Below are 26,967 nucleotides of genomic sequence, written 5' to 3'. Positions count from 1 at the left end.
GTTCCCACAATCTGCCTTCTTCATTCTTGTTTGACTTCTGCTAAACTCCAATGGAGAAAGTTAGAAAGTCATCACCCCTGTCATTAATCTTCTCCCACTCCCTCTCCCTCTTTTTAACCCCACTTGTTTCCCTGTTGAGTCTTATATATTTCTACAAAAACTATTTGTATGTGTATGTGTTGAACCCTCCTTTCTCTATTTTAGGTAAGAGTGAGGTTCATCCAATGCCTATTCCCTCGTTCCTTCCTCCATGTTTCTATACTCTTTCTTCTCTGGTATCCCTATCATGAGAAATTGCAAGTTCGACCCCATTCCTCCTTTCTATACAAGTGTACTCCTGGGTTTACCCTACCTTCTGTTTCCGCTCTTAAATCTTAGAAACAGAAACAATAGACTCCTAGGTCCTCCAATTTTTTTTTATTTAACCCCATCAATATCCTCTGAATACATTAAGGCTCTGCAAGGACACTTGTTTCTTCTTCACAAATAGAGTACCAGCACTACATCATCATACCCCTTCTGATTTCTCAAATAATTTTACCTTTTCATGTTTCTCCAGACTCATGCTTACATTTAAAAGTTCCTACTCTGCTCTAATCTTTTCGTTAGGAGTGTTTGAAGGCACTCTATTCCCTTAAAGATCCATTTTCCCCCTACAAGATTGTAGTCAGCTTTGCAGGCAAGTTACTTTTGTTTATAAGTCTCTCTCTTTTGTCTTTTGGAATATTAAATTATATTCTAAGATCTCCTCTTGTTTTCACTAGAAGCTGCAGGGTCTTTTTTGGTCCTGACCTCTGACCTTCTTTTTCCTTCTAAAATGTCTTTCAATAGGTAATAGGTGGATTATTTCTATCTTCACATCGTCCCCTGTTTGAAACAGCTCTGGGTAATTTTGATTTGATTTCTTGAAATACATTGTCCAAGATTTTTTTTAAATCATGGCTGTCAGGGACTCCATTGATTCTTAAGTTATCTCTCCTTGACTCTTATTTCCTAGTTCAGTATTTTTTTTTGTATTGGAAATTGTGTTTTTCTAATTTTTTCAATCTTTTCATTTTGTTATACTAGTTCTTGCTGTCTCATAGAGTCATTCATTTCTATGTTATCTATTCTAATTTTCAGAGAGTTACTCAGGTAAGGTTTACCACTTTCTAAGCTATTATTCTCCTTCTAATTCTTTCTTCCAAAGCTTTGGTTTCCTTTCTTCTCTCTTGCAACATTTCTTCTGGGCACTCATATAGTCCCTTTAGAAAACCCATTTTTTTTCCTTTCATTCTCTGCTAACAGGTATTTCAGAATTATTTTGGGGCATCCCTAGGTCTATAATAATCTCTTACATTAGTGTCTTATTTGAGTCATTTCATTTATTTATCTCTACAACTTTAGTTCCTTAACTACTGGGTAACAGGGCCAAGCTCTTCCCACCACTGTACTTTTGGATTGGGGTCTTCGTGGTCTCGCTCTGTGTTACCTGAGCTCCAAAAAAGACTTCTAGCTCCTAGAGTTAGGCCACCTCCATATCTCTGAAGACTACTGCATCTTTGGGGCCCTCTCTGGCATATCAGAGGGATGCTCAGGCTGCTGGGGAATCTGGGCTATCCCAATCAAAGTGCTGCTGGCCTGCAATGGTCAATACCCCCTCCAGATGGCTTCCAAGGTCATTGCTGTGGGTTTCCCATCACCCTGGGGCTTTCTTGGAAGAAACCTCTACATTTGCCGAGTCTATATAGAGAACAACATATCTCTGGCATACCTCTGGTCACATTGGGAAACTGTTTGCTTCTTTGTTTGCCTACCCTGGCTTTTCTAATGGCTTTCTTTTCTACTACCTGTGTACTTCTAGCTGAATTTTGGAAAAATTCTGAAGTGAAAAAAGTCACTTATTGTAGTTTCTCATTAGATTTCTTAATAATTATTCAATCTCATGTAAATTTAAGGTTTTTGCTGAATTACACAGAAGCTAAAGAGTCTGTTCCTATTCTTGTAGCCATCTTGGCCAGAAAGTCTCAATCTCCCTGACAGAGTCATCACCTGTGTCTTACCCTCTATATATGGGTAAAACTATACATGTGGATATATCTATCTACCAGGGGTGAGACTGCAGGATTCCCATCCCTGATCTAGATTCTTTACTAGTGAGCTCATCAGCTCATAGGTTCAACTATTTTCTTTATGAAGATTAATTCTACAGCTACATATTCAGCCCTCATCTCCAACTACTTTTTTTACATTCACATCTGGATATACCATGGATATCTCAAGATCAACATATTCAAATAGGGTTCATTATCTTTTCTCCTTAGCCTACCATGTGACCTAACTTTCCTATTTCTGTCTTATGTATGTTTGTATTATGGATTGCATTATGGATGTATTATGATATATTGTTGTTGCTCAGTCATTCAGTCATGTAAGACTCTTTGTGAGCCCATATACCATAGCATACTAGATCTTCTTTCTTCCACTGTCTCTGGAAGTCTGTCCAAGTTCATGTTTGCTGTTTCCATGACATTATTTATCCATCTCATCCTCTGCCATCCCCTTTTCCTTTTGCCTTCAATCTTCCTCAACATCAGGGTCTTTTCCAATGAGTCCTGTCTTTTTATTATGTGGTCAAAGTATTTAAGTTTCAGCTTCAGTATTACCTTTCAGTGAACAGCCTGAATTAATTTCTTTAAGTACTGACTGACTTGATCTCCTTGCTATCCAAGGGACTCTCAAAAGTCTTTTCTAGCACCACAATTCAAAAGCATTGATTCTGTCGCACTCAGCTTTCCTTGTAATCCAACTCTCACAGCCATACATTGCCACTGGAAAAACTAGCTTTGACTATACAGACTTTTATTTGGCAAGGTGATGTCTCTTCTTTTTAGTATGCTGTCCCGATTTGCACAGCTTTTCTTCCAAGGCGCAAGCTTCTTTTAATTTCATGGCTGCAATCACCATCTGCAGTGATCTTTGAGCCAAGAATATAAAATCTGACACTGCTTCCATTTCTTCTCCCTCTACTTACCAGAAAGTGATGGGACCAGTTGCCAAGTTCTTGGGTTTTTTTTTATGTTAAGCTTCAAGCCAGCTTTTACACTGTCCTCTTTCACCTTCATCAAGAGGCTTCTTAATTCTTTCACTTTCTGCCATCAGAACAGTATCATCTGCATATCTGAGATTGCTGATATTTCCCACAACAACCTTAATTCCAGCTTTTGATTCTTCTAGTCTGGCATTTCGCATGATGTACTCTGCGTATGTTAAATAAATTGCCTTGTTATACACCTTTTCCAATCTTAAACCAATCAATTGTTCCATGTTTGATTCTAACTGCTGCTTCTTGGTGCACACACAGGTTCCTCAGAAGACAAGCAAGATGATCTGGTAGTCATATCTCTTTAAGGACTTGCCACATTTAGTTGTGATCCAGTCAAATGCTTTAATGTAGTCAATGGAGCAGAAGTATAAATTTTTTTCTGGAACTCCCTTGCATTCTCAGCAAATGTTGGCAATTTAGTCTCTAGCTCCTCTGTCTTTTCAAAAACCAGCCTACTCTTCTGATAATTCTCGATTCAACATATTGCTGAAGCCTATATTGCAGAATCTTAAGCATAACCTTGCTGGAGTGGGAAATGAGCACAATCATTCAGTAATTTGAACATTCCTTGGCATTCACTGCCTTTCTTTAGGTTTGGGATGCAAACTGATCTTTTCCAATCCAGTGGCTACTGTTGTGTTTTGCAAATTTGCTGGTATATTAACTGGGGCACTTTAACAGCATCATCTTTTAGGATTTTAAAAAGCCCAACTGGAATTCCATCACCTCTACTAGCCTTACAACATATTAGCAATGCTTCCTAAGGCCTACTTGACTTCATTCTCCATAATGCCTGGCTCTAGATTAGTAACTACACCATTGTGGTTACAGGTGATGTTAAGACCTTTCTTGTATAGTTCTTCTGTGTATTCTTGCTACCTCTTCTTAATCTCTTCTATTTCTGTTAAGTCTCTGCCATTTTTGTCTTTTATCATACCCACTTTTGCGTGAAATGTTCCTTTGATATCTCTAATTTTCCTGAAGATATCTCGTCTCTCCCATTCTACATTATTTTCTTCTAATTGTTTATATTGCTCATTTAAGAAAATCTTTTCTCAGTTTTACAGATAAGGAAACTGAGGCTCAGGGAGGGTAAATGACTTGACCAAGGTCATAAAGGTACTACACATCAGAAGTAGGGTTTAAAACAAGGTCCTCTGACTGCAGAGTCAGCTTCTTCTACTGTACCCTGCTGTAACTCCAAGTATAACCTCCATTTAGTTATTGGTAAACCTCTTGTACCCATCCTTACATCTCCAGTAGAATATAAGCTCCTTGTGGGCTAAGATTATTATATTTTTATTTGGTTTCCCTTCAGCACAGCACAGTTCCTAGCCCATGGGGTCATTTAATGAGTGCTCATTGATTGATGGGCAAATTAATGAAAAACCCAAGAAGACAAACAACTGGAAAAGAGATTCCCTATTCTACAAGAACTGCTGGAAAAGCTAAAGAGCAGTTTGGCAGAAAATAAATTTATGTTACATCCTGCGCAACGCACCACAAAAAAAAGTTGAATGACCTAAAAATAAAATTTTATATCCTTTTGAAATTAGATGAGAAGGGAAGAACATGGCTTTGTAGATCTGTACTCAAGGCTAGACTTCATAACCAAATGAAAGAGATCACAAAAGGATGAAATAGACAATTTTGACTATGTTAAATTTTAAAATATTGTATACAAATTAAATCAATAAACCTAGGCTGTAACCAACTATGAAGTGGGGGAAAAAATCTTTGCATTAAATATTTCTAATAAAAGCTATCTAAGACATATAGAAAACTGACATAAATACACAAAGCCAAGAATTATTTTCCAATAGATAGGCAATCAATGGAAAGGAACAATTTTCAAAAGAATAACAAGCCATTAATGAAAAAATACTCCAAATTGCTAATAAAAGGAAATTAAACAACAATTTCAAGATTTCCCCTTATATTCAAATCTGTAAAGATGATAAAGGCAGAAATAGAGTTTAAAGGGCTATGGTAAGACAGGAACACCAACGTATTTGGTCCAAATGGCATGATCTGGTCCAACTGTTCTGGAAAACAATTTGGAATTATTCAAGAAAAAAGTCTGTAAGCTATTTATATTCTCTGAGCCAACAATTCCACTAATAAGCATGTACCCAAAAGAGATCTAAGAAAGATCCCGTATATAACAAAGTATTCATGACAACAAATTGTGGAGTGGGGTGGGGAGAGAGCAGGGGATGGCAGGGGCAGAGAGAGAGAAAGACAAAATGAGAGAGAGAGAGAGAGAGAGAGAGAGAGAGAATAGGTGCCTATTTGTGGAATAGCTGAACATGATGTTCTTTATAAATGTAATAGAATATAACTATACCATAAGAAACAACACATAGAAGGAATTCAGAGAAACATGAAAAGATTTATACAAACTATTCCAGAGCAAAGAAAAGTACAAACAGAAGAATGTGTATATGTTTTGTGTATACATATGCATATGTACATATAAAATGACTACAATAATACAATGAAAAGCACACTAAAAAGCAGCTGAACTTAGATTGAAAGCAACGTTCAGAAAACAGAAGAAAAATACACCTCCCTCTGGATAGAAAAGTAGGATGTTATGGTTGCACATTGTTGTATTTGCTGATAGATCTGGTTTTGCTTAACTGCTTTTCATTGTGGGGAAGAAGGGGTTCTGTGAAATATCTGTGGTGAAGAAAAACAAAAGACATCAATAAAATTTTCAGGAAAAAAATTATCTTGAGGTCCCAATTCCAAAGAAGCCTTTTCAGTACAACTCTCATGTTTGATATTGAATGATTAGGCACCACATTTTGGGTACAACTTTCTAAATGACAAAGACATATCTATCTAGTAATAGCCAGATACACAACCTATAAACTTTGCACTATACTCTGAGGTAATGGAACCCTTTTATACTGATTTTTTTTTGGCACTAGAAAATCAACTCCTGATCAGGATAAGGTAAGACCTGGAGGTAAGAAAAACAAATAAAATATGTTCAGTATGATCACAATTTCCAGGCTAGAAATATTTCCTGAAACCTTGGGGGTACAATCAGAAAAATCACTGATCTAAACAACCAATGTTTTGGTGGCAGGATTATGTACTTATTAGAACATAAACCAAGAAGGAGAAATCCACCCCTCCATTCAGATTCAGGATCTGCCTGACCAAGCATCTGTTCATTCAGATACCATGCTTCATTTTATATTGATACCTACAAATACAAAGAGAATATGACACTGACTGAAAGACAAATGGTCTCCACAACATAAAGCAATCGAGTTAATATATGATTTGTGATACATAATGGCTGTGTGACCCTAGGCAAATCACCTACCCTTTCGGTGCTCTAAAATTCTTTAACACTCTAAGTTAAAGGGAAGGTGCTGACCTGCACTGGAAAAGTGTTTCTTCACGTGGGAGTTTCCTACATCCCTGAAATCAGAGGTCCAGTCTCTATCTCTATCCTAAGACTTATTGTAATAAAATGTTAAATTTCATGACACTCAAATTGAACATCTGATCTACTTACTTAGATTCCAATGGCTTTTAGCTCTTAAAACAAACATCAAAAACGTCAATTCTTTCTAATATCTGGCACTGCAGATACATGAACCAATGATTCAATTATCAAGTATTTCTTGCTTGCTGGGGTTACGCTGACTTATCCCCACCAAAAAAATCCAGCTACAACTCTGGCACAGAAAACAAGTAAACAAAAAGAGTATTACAGTATTTAGAATTAGGAGCCCTACATGGCAGTTAGTTCAGCCCCCTCATTTTACAGATGAAGAAACTGAGGCCCAAAGAAGTGATTTGTCCAAAATCACACAGATAGTAAATAACATAGCCAACATTTAAATCTAGGCCCATCAGTTTTCCTGTCTTGCCTCCCAATAATGGCAAGCTTTGTTATCCAAAGGGGACAAGCTAGGATAAACCATCATTTCTTTTATTCCTACCCACCTCAGAAAACACAGGTTCCCATAATTTGAGAACTGAAAAAAAAAACTTAGGGATCATAAGGCACAGAAAAAGGAAACTAGGGTGCAAGAAAGCTAAGTAATTAGGTAAGTTACCACAACTAGTTATTAACAAAGCCAGGACTTACTCCCAATAAAACGTTTAAATCAAAGTATTTCCTATTTCTAACAGTAATAATTTATCATTGCTTTAGAAGCACTGGTGTATTTGTGAATTACAGAGAATATTCATGATATAATTGTAAATTTTATTAGTACATGTTCTTAGATATTTAGTCTTGTTGATGGCAAAAAAAAAATTCTCTTCCCAAAACAGCAAGCTAAGAACAGTTTCCATCCATAATCCATAATTTAGTTTAGTCTTACATTAAAATGCAAGTTAAAATATGCAACTTATACAATATTTAATTTATTTTTTAATTATTGGGGTGTTATACTTTGGATCACAAATGGCACCTAGAAAAAAAAAGAATACTAATACTTAAGTGAGATTTTTTTAACTGCATAAGTTATAAATAGGCAAAACCCCAACTACATAAAAATATGTATTAAAGAGAGAGAGAAATGAGTCTCTAGCAACTAAGTTTTTGGATTGATTTGGTCTTAAGCTACCATAAAAGTACTAAATTCTTTTGTTAGTGATAAACCAGCAGAGGCACCTGTGTGGATACTAACATACAACAGCAGCTGTGTTCCACTTTACAAATGACTCTACTTCACCAGTTTTATGGCAAGTCAGTTGAGCAGTATTTGCAAACCACTTAGATGCCAAAAGGGAGAGAGCTACCAAAATGAAGCATCCCAACTGAGGCTTGTTATTAGCCTGTTACCCACAGGTTACAGAGCACTAAAACACTATGAGCTGTGTATTTGCTCCTAACCACTAGGCAAAATAGCCTATAACATATTTCTGGAAACTCTTAGAAAATTTTAAGTTAACTTAAATTCTGGAACTCTAACCAGTAAATGTGTCGATTCTTAGCACTGCTTCTTAGTAGAATGTATCTTTTTACTTATTTTAGGTTAATCTAATCTGAGTTGAATGAGACTGCTCAATAAACTCCTGAAGCTCAATCTCTTTGGACAAAAGCATTGTAAGGATTCATATGTTTAAGAGTTAGAAGGGAACTTAGAAATCACCTAATCCAACCTATTCATTTTACAAATGAGAAAACTAAAGCTCAGAAAGGTTAACTTACTAAGGTCATAAGTAATAACTGACAAATCTAGAACTAAAACCCAGGTCCTCTGATTAAAAATCCAGTGCTCTTTCCACTGCAAGAAGGGAAATAAAAAGTTTTCACTGTAGGTTCTGGTTAACTCCCCTGCGTACTTCATAAGAGGTTACCTCTATTACCTCTATTAGCAGAAATTCTGAATCACAAACAGTAGAGCACGTGAACACTCTACACCTATAAAAGAGGGTAAGATTCATTCATTCATGGAATTTAGAGCTAAAAGGGCCCTTAGAGATCACCTGGTCTAGCCCCTTCATTTTACAGATAAAGAAACTGAGTCCCAGAGAAGATAAGTCACATTAGTAAAGTGGAATATGAAGAAATTTTAAACTAGATTTTCAGACTCCAAAGTCCAGCACTCTTTGTCCACAATTGTACAAACTGTAAGTGGCAGATCAAGTACTCTAACACAGGTCATGCTAATTCTAATCCATCAATCTTTACATTCATTTTTTTGGGAACCAACCCAGAGGATAAGAATAGACTATTTTATTTCCTCCATAATATGTCATAGATGATAAAAGTGATGGGAGATTTCTTTTGGAATTCAAAGACTCTGAAAGAAATATGGGAAATTTCTACAAATATGCCAAATAGTATCTACCAGATGTCAACAATGATACCAGATACAATGCATCTATACATTGCCAAAAAATAATTATTTGAAGCAATTGTGGTTAATTGAACCCAATTCAAAGTATGATTTTAAGTGAAAGAAAATGTATTGAAGTTTAATTTTCATATGTTATATGTCATTAGACAAATAGAGTTCCCCGTTATGATTTCTATATTAACAATTTTTTACTGAAATTTCTGTGTTAACAAATTAGACTTCCACAATTAGGCAAATTAAATAATACATTTTGAGCTGAAAGGATTTTAGGAATCAGCCAGCTCAACTCCCTCATTTTTCAGATAAGGAAACTTGGACCCAGGGAACATAAGTGACTTGTCTGAGGTTATAGGGCTAGTAAATAAAGGAATGAGAACCTGAATCTTGGTCTCCTAATTCCCAATTTGTTGTTTTTTTTTCTAGACTCCTGCTTCCCACAAATCTCATTCTAATTTATCCAATAGGGAAATAGAAAGTGAAGGGGAATAAGAAAAAAGGGAGATGGGGCATGAGGAATGATAAAAGGGAGAGTGGATTAAAGGAGACAGTGGCTAGAAGCAAAATAGACTTTTGAGGAGGAACGAGACAAAAGGAGAGTGAGATGAAGAAACAGAAGATAATGGGATAGAGGGAAATATACAGTTAGTAATCATTAACTGTGAATGCAAATAGGATGAGCTCATCCATAAAATGGAAGCAGACAGAATAGATTAGAAACCAGAATCCAACAATATATTGTTTATAAGAGACACACCTGAAACAGAAAAACATACACAGAGTTAAAAGGCTGAAACAGAATCTAATATAGGAGTAGCAATCATAATTTCAGACAAAGCTAAAGCAAAAAGAGACCTAACTAAAAGAGATAAGCAAGGAAACTACATTTTGATGAAAGGTACCATAGATAATGAAGTAGTATCAAAAAACTTTACACGTTTCTCTGATAAAGGCTTTATTTCTCAAATATATAGTGAGTATAAAACTGAGTTAAATTTAGAAAAATAAAATCTATTCCCCAATTGATAAATGGTCAAGGGATATAAACAGACAGTTGTCAGAAGATATCAAAGCTATCTATAGTCATATGAAAAAATACTCTAAATTACTATTGATTAGAGAAATGCAAATTGAAGCAACTATCATATACCTATCAGAAATGACAAATATTGGAGGGGATGAGGAAAAATTTGGTACACTAATGAACAGCTAGTGGAGTGAACAGGTCCAGACATCGTGGAGAACAATTTGGAACTATGCCTAAGAGGCTGTGAAATTGTATATGCCCTTTGACCCAGCAATACCACTACTGAGTCTGTATCCTAAAGAGATCAAAGAAGGAGGAAAAGGACCTATATGTACAATAATATTTATAGCAGCTCTTTTTGTGGTAGCGAAGAATGAGAAACTGAGGGGATATTCATCAGTTGAGGAATGGTTGAGTAAGTTGTGGCATATGATTGTGATGGAATAATATTGCACTATAATAAATGACAAAAAGGGGTGGTTTCAGAAAAACATGGCAAGATCTATATGAACTAATACAAAGTGAAATGAGAAGAACCAGAAATCCTTATACACAGTAACAGTAATGTTGTAATGATGATCACTGTGAAAGCCTTCACTACTCGGTTTGATAAAATGATCCAAAACAATTTCAAAGGACTTGTGGTGAAAAAAATGTATTGGTCTCCTGTCAGGAAAACAAAAGCTAACCAAGAATAAAATGGGCTGTTTCAAAAGTTAGAGGAATCCCCCTCATTGTAGTTCTTCAAACAGAATATGGATGACCAATCAACCAAAAAGCATTTATTAAGCATCTACTATGTGTTCAGTGCTGGGAATACAAATATAAAACCACTTCCTAGACAGTAATAATGATAATGATAATGACAACTACCATTTCTATAGCTCTCTGAGGTTTGCAAAGCACTGGACTTATATTATCTTAGCTAGGTGGCACGGTGAATAGAGTGCCAAGCCTGCAGTCAGAAAGACTCATCTTCCTGAGTTCAAATCTAGTTTCAGACATTTACTAGCTGTACGACCCTGGATAAGTCACTTCTCAGTTTCCTCTACTGTAAAACGAGCTGGCAAACCACTCCAGTATCTTTGCCAAGAAAACCCCAAACAGGGTCACAAAGTGTCAGCCATGACTGAGAAACAAATGAATAACAACAGCAACAAATGTGATAGCAGGGATGCTTTTTGAGGGCTATGCATTGAATGATGTGACTGAAGAGATCCTTTCCAATTCTGAAATTCATAATGAAGATAATGAGGTGGTATCTATATACCAATGTGTGACACATTTGATCCACCTTAACTTGTAAGCTTTTCATAAAGGCAGGTCCTTTATATGGGGACCACTATCCCATGTTTTATAATACTCAACTACTCAAGAAAAATGGCAAAATGATTTTTCAGTAAAATTCCAAATAGATAACAGAATAAAAGAATATGCTAAGGGAAAAAGAGTTACTATACTCAAGTCTAAATACAGTATTACTAACATTACTAACACACAGATGCTCAGTACAGCTTCTGTAAAACAAAAGGGTGGAAATAGTTCTTAAAATTAAGACATGGCTTTAATGCCAGATTTAATTCACCTGTCTATATCTTATAGAGGCAACAACTTTTTGCAAGTACCAAGTCTATGAAGAACAATACACTAGACCTAACTGTGTACTTATGAATAATATGTGGAAATTCAAATTGCTTCCAACTTCAAGTAACAAGTCTCAACTAGGTCTGTCCTACTTTAGGGACCAAACTTCAATAAAGAATTAGAGATCACTTTGGTAATTAAAGGCTTGATCCCAAGGAAATGACAACTAATGCCTCATTATATCATTACATGATTTGAAAAAGATATGACTAGTTGAAATTGAAGAAAACTGTATGATAAGCAAAAATGGAGGGAAAGGAAAAAGCATGTTCAAATACTTAATTGACAAAAAATAAAGATCATTTATTTTCCTAAAGACCATTTGTGTTCAAGGGAAATTGAACATAAAGCCACTATAATAGGTACACTGTACTACCCAATAGTTGGCCACATTTTTAAGAACTTAAATTGGCAGCAATTTGTCCAAACATACATGAGACATCATTCTTCAGAGTGCATATGATGAACACACAAATTTGGGATTAAATGCAAAAAAAAGTTTTACTGTTAAATAATTTAGAACTTCATTTTTATACTTTTTTATCTTATCTGTATCAATCCAGACAAGGCAGATAGCTTTTGGCATAATGAAGTTACTAAAAAGTAATTTTTTCTTCCTTTACAACAAGTAAATGTAAGTAGTTAGTACACTGTTACACACTGTAAAAATGCAAAGCATTCTTATTAGTAATATAATGATTCTTACTATTTCTAGTATAGGATTAAACACCTTTCAGGTTACCATCTGCTCTGTATGTATCTTATATGTACCTAGTTATTTACAAGTAGTTTCCATCACTAGAATGTAAGCTCCTTGAGGGATAGCAAAAACTCAGGAAGTAACTTTGTAAGAAAATAGGATAGGTAGGAGGGGGCTAGGTTATGAAAAGCTCTGAGTGCCAACCAGAAAACTGTATATTTGATCCTGGAGACAAAAGGAAGCCAATGGAGTTTACTGAGAGAGAGAGAGAGGGAGAGGGAGAGGGATAGGGAGAGGTAAGAAGAGAGAGGGAGAGGGAGAGAGAGAGAGAGAGAGAGAGAGAGAGAGAGAGAGAGAGAGAGAGAGACAGAGAGAGAGACAGAGAGACAGAGAGAGAAACAGAGAGACAGAGAGAGAGAGAGACACAGACAGAGACACAGACAGAGACACAGACAGAGAGAGAAAGTGGGGGGGGGGGAAGGGAGGGGAGGGAGGCCAGCAGAGGGGAATAGGACCTCATATTCTTGAAGATTATATTCATTATAACTCATGAATATCCAGAAACATTTAAGAGTAGATACACAAATATTACAAGGTAGATACATAAATATTAATAATACGTAACACCAAAAAAATACTTTCAACATCTTTTTACTATACATAATGAAAAGATTTGTATACAAATCTATATGAAATGTCTTAATAAAATTTCACTCCTCTCTGACCAAAATAAAGCTCTTAACAATTACTTAATTTTTTAAAAAGCAAAATTTTCACTATCATACACTGAGTTATTAAGTTTCACTATTTTACTGTACCTGTGCTCCATAGATATATTTATCCAACATCTTGCCACCTATTGTTTGCCCTCCTATATCCCAAACTTGCAGAGTAACATTAAGGTTTCCTGAAACAAAAATAAATATAAAATTGAGCAAAAATAAAATGACAAGTAGTATGTGTTGACCAAATTCCAACAGAATAATAAATATCTTCAGCAAATACTAAGCCCAATTTCCCCTAGTCTGAAAATTCATGAAGTGAGATATTTGAAGTTCGGGGGTAAATCTGTCATAATAGATCATGGTAGGTATTTGTGTGCTTACAACTTTGCCCCAATCCAATGAAGCTGAATCTTCTCAAAATAATGGGAGGGAAGATCAAGGAAATTTTAAGAATTTTAAGAAATTCTTCATATCACACCAAACATCATGCCTCCTGAAAAATGTAATATCATAAATGGGACAAAATCAGATTTTTATATACACATATATGTATATGTAAATGTGTATACACACAAATATGTGTATTCACACATATATGTACATATATACACACATACATGCAAAAGTCAGAAAAAAAGACAACCAAAAAAAAGCAAAAGCCCTAAAAAGGAAAACAGAACAATACAATTAGGTATGTTTTCTGTGACATAAAAAACACTTTAAATAGAAAACAAATATGGAAATTTTGTAGTTATTAATTCTTTAATCTTTAGTAACATCGAGCAAACCAGTAATATACCTTAACTCTATTAAAAAAATTATCAAAAAGTCTTAGTTCTAAGAGAATGCACAAGATCACCATATTCTGTTTTCTGAATTCTGTACTAAATATATTAATACATTTTTAAAAATATAAAGTATAAGTTTCTAGAGTAGTATTAGAATGTATGATTTTTTGCTGATGTGAATATCATAAGGTTTTAAGTAAATGACTGACATGACAATCAGAAGTTCATGTGTTCAGAGAATATTTAATCAATAAATCAATATGCCTGACAATAACTCAAAAATGAAGATCCGTGCTATAACAAAATCCATTACTACAAGTTTCTTCTTTCATCAAATCACACATTCAGAAATTTTTAACTAGAATGCAGCCTCTAAGAGGCTTATATAATACGATTAATAGTCAGCTATCTACTCTATACACATGGTCTACTATATTGAGGCCAAACATAAAAATACTTTGGTGCTCTGAAAAGCAATACTTAAATGAAATAGGAATTGATAGGATATTTGAGTATAAAAAGCTGCAAACAACAAATTTCCAGGATCACAATTCTTCCCTAACATGTATTTAGGAATTGCCTATTCACTAAACTATATCACTTAATAAAACCGAGCAAAGCACCCACAAAAAAATCAAGTATATTCCAAATCATAAATTCAAAATGAGCCCCAACAACAAATAAACCTTTTAGACCCATAGGAAAATCAGGAAAACCAGAAGTAAAAGTGCACTAAATAAATATACTTTTTAAAAATGTGTATCACAAAGTTCTATGATATATCAATTTGTGATAAAGAAAATTTATCCATGTAAAACAATTTAGAGAATGTAAAATTATGATATTCGAATTTACAACGGAAATTTCAGATAACTCATACTACTGCAGAAATAATAAAAAATCATAGTATTTGAGTCCCAAGCAAAGTTTTAGCCTTAACTATGAGTGCTGTGGGTTTATATTACAATCTTTCCATTATTTAGACATAGTCAAGTCTGTTCTCTGGCCAATGTGCAGAGGATTTACTTGAGGAACTTCCATTAGCATTAATAAGAGCTACTGAAGTTTATCACCCTTCATCACTCCCACATACAGACACATTCAACACACATTCAAACACTTAGAGCAGTAACCAAATAGTATTAAGATTCTACCGTTGAATCTATGACAAAGGAAATCTAAATTAAGATTGAAGTCTGCCTAAAACACAGAATAAAATGTTTGTGACTGCCCCTTCTATAAAATGATCCTTTAAAAAATCCAAAAATCTTTTCATTTCTTGAAGCTCAAACAACTTTTTTTCCCATACAGATGATATAAATATAATGATCAAACAGCACTAGCCATCTCTAGTGTTAATCAAACTCAATGTTTTCAGAAACCTGCTAGATAAACAGACAATTCTCTCAGTTATTTTAGTCGAGAATCACTTATATAATTTTATAGAGGCAAATGGTATTTTATTAACAAATGATTTAAAGGTGTTTTTACATAAAGCTTTAACAAATATTCAATGTCATATTTCTCCTCCTGAAAGAAATCACCATTCCTTTATTCCCACATGCAGAAATACTGGGTTATGTTTTTTTAATTACCAGATACGTATAATATTTTGAACAAATTAAGCAGAAATCATACCAATATTATATACAATTGATGAAAAAAATCAAAGCTTTCCAAATAAAGTTTTTATAAATATTTAAGTAGCATCTTGCATTAATTCATTATAAATAGCAATCGATAAATAGACTGATAATCAACTGATATCCTGTAATTGTAAAAGATAAACATTCAGCTTCACAGATCATTCCACATTCTTAAATCATTTGCTAATTTCAAAAAAGAACTAAAAATGTGTGCTTAATAAAATGGGAAAGGAGAAATTACTCTTGAGATCAAAATCAAATTTAAAAGATGAGGTTCAAGTGACTATTAATTTTCATTCTAGTTATAACATACATACAAAGTCCTCTATTAACTGGTCATTTTCCAAACTACAAAACTAAAAATTAATATTAAAATAATTCAATAATGCAGAGTAAAACCTCAGTGGTTTTGTTCTCGAATTCCTAGTCCCTTAATCTGAAACTGTCTACCAATAAAGAATTTTGGGGAGATTGCCAACAATTAGATTTAAGGTGAAAATCATTTTTTCATTCTTTCTTTTTTGTAAGAAATTATTTGTACTGGGTTGGAGGGAGGAGGAAAAGATTAACAAAAGACAGGTAGGTTTCTTTCCATTTAAATTAAAGCCACCAAAAGCATAAAACAATGACCTTGACAAAGGCGCCTTGATTAATCTTACTTAAAGGGCTACAAAGTCAAGATGGAACTGAAAACACAAGTCTGCCCACTTCTTGTACTGAAGACTTAAAAATCCTTTTCACAGAAGAACCCTGTTTACTGGACTGTACCCACAACCTTCCTGAAAGTATTTTGACTATGGCTCTTAAGCAGTTCTATCAGCTGAACCTCTGACTAACAGATAGACTATTTTAAGCAGTCAGATCTGCACAGTGGCTGCATCCAGACTATACAGCACACTGAATCATGAAATAAACTGAAATAGATCAGTATTTGAAAAGTAACTGACTTGAAAAAGTTACATGAAGAGGAACTGTAGCTGCTGGACAGTGGAAGTCAAAAGCTTCATCAGAATTCTAATATTATATTTGTTATAATTATACTTAGCTATATTATAATTTTTATTATATCCCATGCAGTATTTTTAGCAAAACAATAAAAACATTCATCCCACAATATTCTACTTTAATGCTCATAAGGTAAATAAAATTATAGTTAAACCATGAAAACATATTATGTAAATTTCTACAAATCTACAAATTTCTTAATATATTCATTTTAATTTCAATTGCACAAATTAAAATAGAGAGAAAACTATTTTTTCTGCTGAAATTTGTACCCATTAAGTAGCATGAAACTGACTGGCTTTGAAAAAAACAACACAAGAGTCTTCCCCCCTTTGGAATTTAGCCCACCAAAATAAAACCTTAATCAGGAAAATTAAAGTATATATTCACTAAGAGTACACATTTCCTAAAGTTGGCTCTAAAGTTGAGTACTTTCTAATATTACACTAAGACACAAAATGCATGCTATAAGTCTACAAGTATACAAATAGTCAAAGGTTATTTTATATAGTCAATGTAAACAAAAATGCTTCTGTCAAAAAATGCTTCTATGTAATATTAATTTGCTGTAGAACAAATGCAACATTTTCAATTATATACGTATACATATGTAAATATATAGAAAAATAGAAAAGCCAGCAAAAACTATAAAAGTATTTTGTTAGAGGTGGCTGATGACTGTTCTTTTGAGCTCTTAGATTTTTTAAAAAAGTTTAAGGAATTAATAATAAAATGACAAAGAAGGATGGGGTCTTTAAGAAATTCTCCAATCCAACAGGAATGGTTAATAGCTAAATATTGTACATACAGAAGCTCTTAATTCAACAGCTGGCATGGGGGGAAAAACCTTTGTAAAAATACCATTTCACAGCAGGCATACTGTGTGATTTGCGTATGTATTACACTAGTGACTGCTGTTAAGTATTATGCATATTGTACTTATGGTCCATGAGGGTGAGAACAATAAAAACAAAATTATATTGTCATTTTCAGATTTTTTTAAATCTGAACAAAATGTTCAAACAATTCTTATTAACCTCTTAAAGAACATTAATGGAATAAGAGCAAAGCTGAAAAAACAGAGTTCTCTTTTTCATATTGTACCCCTGTGACAGTCTATTTTTCCTGGGGAAAATGCTGACCAATCTTACTGAAGTATGATAGTAACAAAATGTATAGAATACTGCCAATTGACCAGTACTTTGTCGTCAAATGCATTTAAGCTTTTATACACAGAAAAACTTGACATATTTCACCCAAGTTATCCTGACTTTCAATGTCATTAATCTATCAACTCTATCACCTATACAGCAAATATGCTGTTAAATTCCCAAGTTTTACTTAAATCTTTTCATAGCATTAATATAGTGAAGGGTGATGCAGTTCATCATGCTCACCAAAATAAAATGTTTTAATGGAATACTTTCAAATGCACAACTGAACCATCACAACTAAACAAATAGTCCGTTTTAAATCTCCAATTGTTCAGAAACAAACTTAAAGCAGAAACCACTCTGTTATTATTCCTTTGCATTTTCCACACGGTGTGCTTAACTGGCATCTAAATAGTTTCTTTGCATCGTGAACTGAAACATCTTGAATGCTCAAACTGTATTTTTATGAGTGCCTAGGGACCCTAAATTTTAGTGGTCTATTAAATGCCAGCAATTTCATGCTGCCTTGCATAAAACAGCATTCACATATTAGAGCACAGTGCTTCCATAGCTACATTATACTTCCCCTTCAGCATCCCCCAACCAAAAACACAAGTACAGACTACCTAAAATAAAAAATATTTTTAAAGAAATCATCTTTCCCAATGTTTTCACATGCAAATTTGTATTCCTTAACTCTTTACATATTTATTAAAAATAATGAGTTCTGTGACCTTCTGAAAATACCTTGTAACAAACTCTCAGCCCATAACATGTACGAAATGATCACTGTTATACAAAAAGAAAACTAGCTCATGAACATCATGCCCAAGGTGCTTGTCTTCAAACTAAGAAATGCTGATGAAAGCATGCCTCCCCAAACTAAGTAGTCTAGTTATATTTAAATTTTTCTACAGAAGCAATATAACCACTATACACATTTCTGATTTATGTCCCTCCCTGCAAGCGCTACTGTCTCTATCACTCTCAGTATTGTGACTATATATTCCCTTACCTGGCAATGTTATCCTTTTCAAAAAGAAGTCCAGTCCTACAGTTTGTTTGTACTGTTTCCCAAAAGCTTCCTGAGCAAACCGCGTAGCTAAGGAGGTCTATGAAGAAATAAAATGTAAATGCACAAAATCAAAATTAGTTTATGTGTTTTTCAAAACCTAAACATAGGTCCAGTACAAAATCTTACTAAACAATCTTGGCAATTATGCCTCTATTAAACCAAGGAGCAATTTTTAAGTATCTCTAATCATTGACAGAGTGAGGGCAAGCTTAAATGCTTACCTGGTAAATTTCACTTGCCAGCATTAGTGTGAACAACACTATTGAGCCTCTTAAATCTCTAAAAGTCCCCTGATAATAACCAATTTCTCTTTGGAGGAAAATAGGATTCTAGGCATTTAATTAAGGGAGGAAACAAGAATAAGATTAGAGATATAAATCTCATTTAACCTAAGTACCAGCTGAAAAAAAGCAACTGCCATGAAAAATTCTCAATATCATTTCTAAAGGCACCAAGAATTTAACTGTTGTCCTTGGCTATGAGTAAGACAGCACAGTAAGTGATAAGTAGGAAGATCTTTATGTGGAAATTCTCTGAACCTCTAAAGTTTTTTTCTTTATTTTAATGGAAAAAATCTTTTATTTGATGCATATGATGAAGACATGAAGAAAATTTAAAATGAGTTGAACAATGTACTTTAATAATATACCACTGGCTGTATAAAAATAGGCTGAATTTTGAAAAAAAATCTTTAAAAAAAAACCTGTTAAAAGTCAGAACTGTATTTACTCTTAGTTTAGAATAAAGTATCTGACAACCATACTTTTTACCTGATTCCCATTCCAATGATTATAACATTCCTAGGCTGTAAATTAAGAAGAACAGCTAACATTTATATAGTGCTTACTATGTGCCAGGCACTGTGCTAAACAGTTTATAAGAAATGTATGACAAGCAAAATATGTACAACTATACTTATTCAGGTAAAATCTTCATGTGCTGCCTCAAAGAATGTGGGGTTTTCTATTAGTAGATATATTTCTAAAATAAATCGAGGAAGAATTCATCATCAACCTTCTAATGTCAGTTATAACAACTCAAATTTTTTTTAATTTATTATGTAAATGAGGAGCGGTAAGGGTAGAGGGCAATAGAAGCAATGTTTCACTAAGTCCCTTTTCCATACAAGGAATTTCCCCAGAGTTGTAGAAAAATATTCAGCTGTTAAAGAAAACTAAAACATTCAAGATAGAACTTATTATAGATAATTACAATATAAGAACAAAACTGGTAAAGAAAACTTAGTCAAATTTCAGTAATGGAAGTTACATTTAAATAAGGGCATCTTAAATTCCATTTGACACATTACAATATTTTAAGCATAAAAGATTATTCTCAACCTTAAAACTGCTAGATTTGTAAATATTTAAACAATTATTAATTATTTTTAAATGAACCACTGCCTTCACTATAAAAAAGGATTCGCTACAAAATAAAAATATTTCTTGCTTACTTGAATCATAAAACAACATCAAAATTGAGGAGTTAATATAGAATAAAAAAATTAAGCTAACTATCCCTTACACACACACACACATCTCTTGTTTTCATCTGTCCTTTAACAATATCCTTAAACTAGCTAATTTACAGCAAAAAAAGCAATAAGTAACTCGGTGAAAAATAACTCAATCATTACTTCTTTTATATGTATACAAATATATAACACATGTTACATATGCTATATATATATATATATATATATATATATATTATTTCACAAAGCCCAATACATAAACTGAGCTAAAGTCCCTTTTAAAAAATCAAAGAAAAACTCAACAACATCGATTTTTGCATCAGAAGCACTTCACATATAATATGTCATTTTCATCCAAAGTCCTCAAAATTCACTGTAGCTATTTATTAAGACTTACAGCACCCCTGTCAGGTCAAAAAATGTAAAATATTGAAAAATGCACAATAAGGTCTTTTCTCCCTTATAAAAAGACACACGATTGACTACTATTCTCTAAAGCCTACCTCCATACATTTACAGTTAACAGTAGTAGCCCATACTTTAGACTAAGACTGAGCATAAACTGACAAAATAATGAGCTTTTGGAAGCACATGGAATATTAATATGGTTAGTTGACATATCATTCCAGGCTATCTTGCTTTAGAAGACAAGTCAGCTATGTCAGTGGGAGGCAATTTCCCAATAAAAGATCTCTAGGAGTATGTCTATCCCTCCACAACTCCATGCCACTATGAATGGTGATTCATACTCCATAACTTCCTAACAGGAGACATGGTATAAACATCTTTCTCAAACATTTTGAACCGATAACTGAAACATTTTGAGTTGATGCTTTACATTTTTTAGATGTGGGGCAAATCTAATAATAATCAAAAGACACTATACTTAGTTTATCTAGGGGCACCTATATACAATGAGGCAATTTAATTTTAAGAAATGTTAAAATATAAGTCTAAACTCAAAGCAGGATGGTACATAATTATCAGTATTGTACTTTTAAATCCAAGTCTTTAAGTTACATTTCCAATAAAGTGATAGCTCCACCTCCTAAATATACTTCTAGGGTTCTCTTGAATTTTAAGTAACAGCTGCACGATAGCTCTTTTGTCGGTACAAAGACTACTGTATTGTTACAAAGATGCTGTAGCTAATATAACTAGAAAAATTAAGGTGTTCAGAAAAGAAGGGTAAGGAATGATGAGACAAACAAGAAGGAGGCTAGGCTGATAAATAACAACTTTTTTTCCCTAGTTATTTGTTTTCTGTTTCCAAAAACGATCTAAGGTAAGAAAAGCCAATGGAAAAAATACAATATGGCATAACTGGGTTATACAAATTACATGGGACTGGATTGGACATGAAGAAAAAACATCTGCTGAAATGTGACACAAATCCTAGTCAAATATGTAAATACCTACTAAGTTTAAGGTGCTAGGCTAGACATTGCAATTGCAAAGATGAAATAAAAAGAATTCTTACCTTAAGGAGTTTCGGATATGACAAGAAAGTTGGGCATAAGAGAGCAATCCAGGGAGTTATATTAGAAATTTACAAGAAAAAAAAAGAGTATGGCCCTCCACTTTTCAGGCTCAGTTTCCTTACTTGTAAAATGAGTGCTGAACCTGATGGTCTATTCAGGGGGATCTAAGGTCCTACAATAAGGTCCTCTCATATAAGTGAGAGAAGTAGAAATAAGTAGAGAAGTAGAAATAAATATTACCATTATTAGAAGCTGATATTCCTCTCAGAAACTAAAACTTCAAATACTATTAAGAAATTAAATTAATTGGTAACTGAAGGAGAAAATCAGAAATGATGATGAAATTACAAGGCCATACAATAGATAAAATTTAATTGAGGTCAATAAGGGAATAATTCTGTTTACTTAGAAATGTGTACAGTGGGGTAAATGTGTACCTAACAACAGAAGAAATGGCCTTCCAAATCATCTTTCCAATAACTTTCTCATAAGCAGAGCTGTATTAATCTCCACACCTCAGTTCTAAAAACCAACGATCTACAGGGTTGGTAAAGTAATCTGGGAATTAGGAGACTTTATAAGGTTTTGTATGAATGGGGGAGGGGGGCAAAAATGAAACCTCAGGACACCTGGATACAAGATTTCCTCAAAGGAGCAATCAAAATTCAAACCCCAAAACTTGACACTAGAATACATTTATTTTTTATTCTTGGAGGGAGATAATAATTATCATTAAGGGAGGGATGGGAAGGATGGTAAATAGCGGGGATAATAGGTCATGAAACATTTGCAAAAAGGATTTAGGAGTATTAAGGATTTAGAATGCTTGGGAACATTATAAAGGGCTAACACTCTGGTCTAAAGGAAAGCACTGTGGAGTCTGTGAAAAAGCGGCGGAGCTGGAGTCAATTGGAATCCCAGCGCTCCTAACTACCCAAGTGACCTCTCAGGGCCTCGGTTTCCACAACTGTAAAACGAGTCTGTTGTACCACATTATTTCTAAGGTCTCTTCCTGCTGTGAACCCTAGGTATTACAGCTGGTGCTGACTCGCTGGTCCACAGGCATAACCAGGAAGGAGGGTTTATTAGAAGAATGAAAACATGAGGGAGGGGGAGGGGGAGGATGGGAAGGAGATAAGGTTGGAGAGGTAAGAAGAGGAAGATGAGAGAGGTTAGGATGGGGAGGAGAAAGACAAGGATGGAGAGGTGGGGGATGAGGAGGAGGAAGGTGAGGATAGAGAAGAGGGAGACAATGACCAGGGGATGAGGTCGGAGAGGACGGAGATGAGAAAAGAAGTGAGGAAGGAAAGGAGGGAGATAAGGAGGAGGGGAGTGAGAAAGGGGAAGGAGAGGGAGGGGAAGGGGATGAGGAAGATGAGGATAGGGAGAGAGTGATGAGGGTAGAGAGGAGGTAAGGATGGAGAGAAGGGGCCCGGGACATTGGGAAAAGCGGAGGTACCCAAGTGTTCTAGTAGGCGGGGGCAGCCGGCGCGTAGTAGTGAGAGCGTCCTTCAATTATTCCCCAATCAGGAGACTGAAGACTTTTTTTAAAAGCGGAAGGGGGGGGGGGGGTCGGGTCCGTCTAGGGTCCTCGTGTGTCAGGCAACCACCAGCCCGAGCTTCGGCGCGGCACAGCCCCCGGAGCCCATCCAGCCTAAGCTGCTGCCGCAGGGAAGGAGAGCCAGTGACTCGAGGGGCTTCCTTGCCCGAGGCCCGAGGCTGCCCCGGAGCCAGAGTTCACATTCGAACCCGCATCCTTCCCCGGGCTCCCGCGGGCCTCTGAGGGGCGGAGGGAGGCCGAGGGTCGGCCTAGGAGGAGGTGGACCCCCCCAGCGCGGGCCAAGCCGAGCTGGCGTAGCTAGGGAGGGACGGTCTGGCGGGCCGGGCCGGACCAGGCCGGAGCCGGGTGGGCGGACTGACCTTTCCAGAGGTGCCGTCGCCCAGCAAGACGATTTTGAGCTGCCGGTCCTGACATTCTTCCTCCGAGTCGGACATGGTGACCCGGGGAGCGGGCCTGCCCCCGGCTGGGGAGCGAGCTGGGGGCTGCCGGGGGCCGGGGGGCGCTGGGGTGGAGGCCCCCCCCGGGGCTCAGCAACTACCGACGGGATCCGGGGCGAATCACTCGCCGGGCGCCATGTTGAGCCCCCCCCTCATGCCCCGCCACCCGCCCCCCGCCCCCTCTCCCCCTCCCCCAGCGGCTCGAGGCGCTGTCACTGAGAGGGAAGAACCATTCGCAGGCCTGAGCGGGGGGAGAAGCCTGAGCGTAGGAGCCGGCAGTAGCAATGCTGGCGGACGGGAATAGCGAAGAAGAGTGGTTCTGTCCTGCTTAGACTCAATCCGGGCAAGAGGCGACCTGAGGTGGAAGGGGAGGAGACGCAGTAGCGTTTGGCTGGGATGTTTTCCGTGGTCCCCCTCCTAACTCTGGAGCGTCTCAAACCCTAATGGTTTGGCCGGTTGGCGGTGACGACGAGGACGCCGAGGCCGCGCGCTGGTAACTAAGGAACCTGGAGGTGAAAGGGCACTCGAAGGGGAGGAGCGTGTCTTAGCCTGACTGCCTAAGCCGCGGGGCGGGGCGGGGCTGGGCGGGGCGAGGCGAGGCGGGGCGGGGCGAGGCGAGGCGGGGCGGGTGGGGCGGTTGCTAGGTAGCGAACTGGAATTGGAGGATAATCTTTAAAGAAGGAAGAAAGAGATGGTGGGAACCACAAGGAAAGCGACTTCTCCTTAAGTGATGAGAGAGGACCCTTGCTGGAGTTTCGTGTTGTAGCCTCGGGAAAAGCCCCCGCTACCTAGTCAGAAGACCTGCTTTCAAATTCTGCCTCTGATGCTTAACTTGCCTCTGTGATTTTGAGCAAGTCGGTGAACCTCCCTGATCCTCAGTTACATCATCTGTAAAATGGGGAGGGGGGGGGAGGGAACAAAGAGGGAGGGAATTCGATAGCCCTCTCAGCTCTAAATCTAATATCCCCATCTTTAAAATGGGTACAATAATGCCTGAAGTATCTACTTCGTGGGATGGTGAATGTCAAAGGAGAAATTGTTGGTAAAGTACAGAAGAAGAAATTAGTCTGTCTTCCAGTAAGAAAGATCTAGGTTCAAGACCTGCCTCTGACACCTACAAGGAGTTTGGGGAGGCTTAACTTCTCCCTTCTCCAAGCAACTCTCTAAATAAGGGAACAAACACTGACCTGCACTGGTAGTGGGAGTTTCTTCAGGGAGTTCATGTATCAGTGAAATCACAAGTTTGATTTTTAAAAAAAAGGCATTACCATTTAGTTTATTGTTTTTCAACCTTTTTAAAGACCCCCTTGCTTTTTTAGGACCAAAAATGACCCCCCCACCCCCAACATAATAGCTTCAAATTTTGTTGGAGCAAAACAAAGAGCAGTGGTTTGAGAAAATACATGATGACCAAAAATTGCTACTCAATGCTATTTTTTTTGCATTTTGTTAATCACAGCAACATCTAGACACAATTATAAAAAAGCAATATGAAGAGTAATTTATTCGTTTTGAAGAAAATGTTTATATTTAAAGATTTCATGAGATGGCAGGTGCTGCTTTGCCACTTTCAGAGATTTAGAGTTTCCTTGAAAGGAGAAAAGTTTCAGCCTTAGATTTGTTTTCTGCTTGGTTGTGAATTTAGATTTCCAAGCAACAAGTACAGAAACTCTTTTCCAAAAAACATGCTTGTGAAAAGTTTTAGGGTACTTAACAGCTTTCTTTTCCTGTTAGACACAAATGAAACTAGGATGACATATTAATGATTGTACTTGTATAGCCTATATCACATTGCTTGCTGTCTTTGGGAGGGGAGGGAGAAAAAAAATTTGGAATTCAAAATCTTGAAAACCGAAGAAAGAAAACTAAAAAGAAAGAAAGTGGGGTAGTAACATAAAGCCATAGATAACATAAAACTATGGATATCATGAATACTGCGTATTTTATTGAAGCTAAATAAAGAGCAATACCATGGCATTTGATGGACATATGAATTTGTGGATTATCAAAGCTTACTGGTTGGAAATCCCTGAAAGTCCAACCCTCCTCATTTTACAGAACTGAAGAAGGAAATGACTTGTCTGAATTCACAAAGGTTACCACCTATGTAGTAGCAGAGCCAGAATTAAAACTCAGACTTCAATAATCTAAATCCTGTGCTCTTTCAATTAAAGTAGGCAGGAATGGACTGATAAGTCAGGTAAATACCTCTCCATTCGACAGATGAGGAAAGTAAGTTGTACCTAAGGCTGTTATCACCTTATGTCTCAGAGCTGATGACTTTGGACAAATCGCTTCTGCTTTACAGGAGTCAGTTTCCTCTGATATATACAATTAGGACAGCTTTTGCAGTATCTTCTTGATAGGATTGTTGCGCAGAAAACACTTTGTAAACCTTAAAGAACTACACAAATATTTTGTTGTTGTCATTACTTATTATTAATCTGCAAAATGAGGATTTGGATTATAAATGGTTTTCAAACATTTTGGTCTTGGGACCTCTTTACTCACTGAAAAGTTATCCAAGATCTTTCTGCAAAGAGCTTTTGCTTATGTGGACTATATTTGTTGATGTTTGCCATATTAAAAATTAAACATTATTATAAAAATAATGCTGACCTCGAGACCCCTTAAAAGGGGCCTCTAAGCATCCCTGGACCACAATTTGAGGACTACTGGACTAGATTATCTCTAAGAACTTGGCCAGCTCCAAATCATATGACTCTGAGTCACCTCAGGCTTTGCATGAAACTTTCAATCAGTTAAACAACAGACATTAAGCACCTACCATGTGCCAAACGTTGAGGATACAGACAAACACAGAAATGTCTCCTTTCCGTGGAAACAAGATGTATACATTTTAGTAAATACAAAGTAAGCAACAAAGCAAATATAATGTACTCTTGTTGAAGCCCTTACTAGATTCTGTGAGCATCAAGAATGACCTCATGTAGGAGGCAGGACTTGAGCCAAGCTCTGGAGAAAGTTATAGGGGACTCTTAAGAGGAAGAGAGCATTGAAGAAAGTGTGCACTACAGAAAGAGAGGAATAATTTAAACAAGACATAACGTGAGGATGAAATGTCACGTGGGGAAAGAGTTGGTCGGCCAGTTTGGCTGGACCAAAGACTACATGAAGGAAAGGAGAATGGAACCAGATTAGAAAGAACTCTAAATGCTGGGTAAGGCAGTTAGGTGGCACAGTGCACAGAGTACAGGGCCTAGGGTGTGGGACACTTATCTCCCTGAGTTTAAATTTGGCTTCAAACACTTACTAGCTGTGTGACCCTGGGCAAATCACTCAATCCTCTTGGCCTCTGTTTCCTCATCTG

At 36.2% G+C, this 26,967-nt stretch overlaps 1 protein-coding gene across 2 annotated transcripts in view; it reads right to left on the bottom strand.

Moving 5' to 3' along the window:
- The window catches only part of RAB28 (RAB28, member RAS oncogene family), a 129,627-nt gene extending 105,810 nt beyond the window's left edge, over positions 1-23,817 (bottom strand). For both annotated transcript variants that reach the window (XM_036765545.1, XM_036765544.1), the window contains exons 1-3: positions 23,559-23,817; positions 18,624-18,720; positions 13,109-13,197 (exon numbers count right to left, since the gene is read on the bottom strand). In XM_036765545.1, the coding sequence (XP_036621440.1) occupies positions 13,109-13,197; positions 18,624-18,720; positions 23,559-23,633 (261 nt within the window). In that variant the 5' untranslated portion in view covers positions 23,634-23,817. The remainder of the gene's footprint in view (positions 1-13,108; positions 13,198-18,623; positions 18,721-23,558) is intronic.
- Between the last annotated feature and the right edge of the window lie 3,150 nt (positions 23,818-26,967).

Source organism: Trichosurus vulpecula, chromosome 6, assembly GCF_011100635.1.
Source record: "Trichosurus vulpecula isolate mTriVul1 chromosome 6, mTriVul1.pri, whole genome shotgun sequence".
NCBI lineage: Eukaryota > Metazoa > Chordata > Mammalia > Diprotodontia > Phalangeridae > Trichosurus > Trichosurus vulpecula.
Note: the sequence above shows the minus strand (reverse complement) of the source record. Positions and strands in the feature narration are given on the sequence as shown.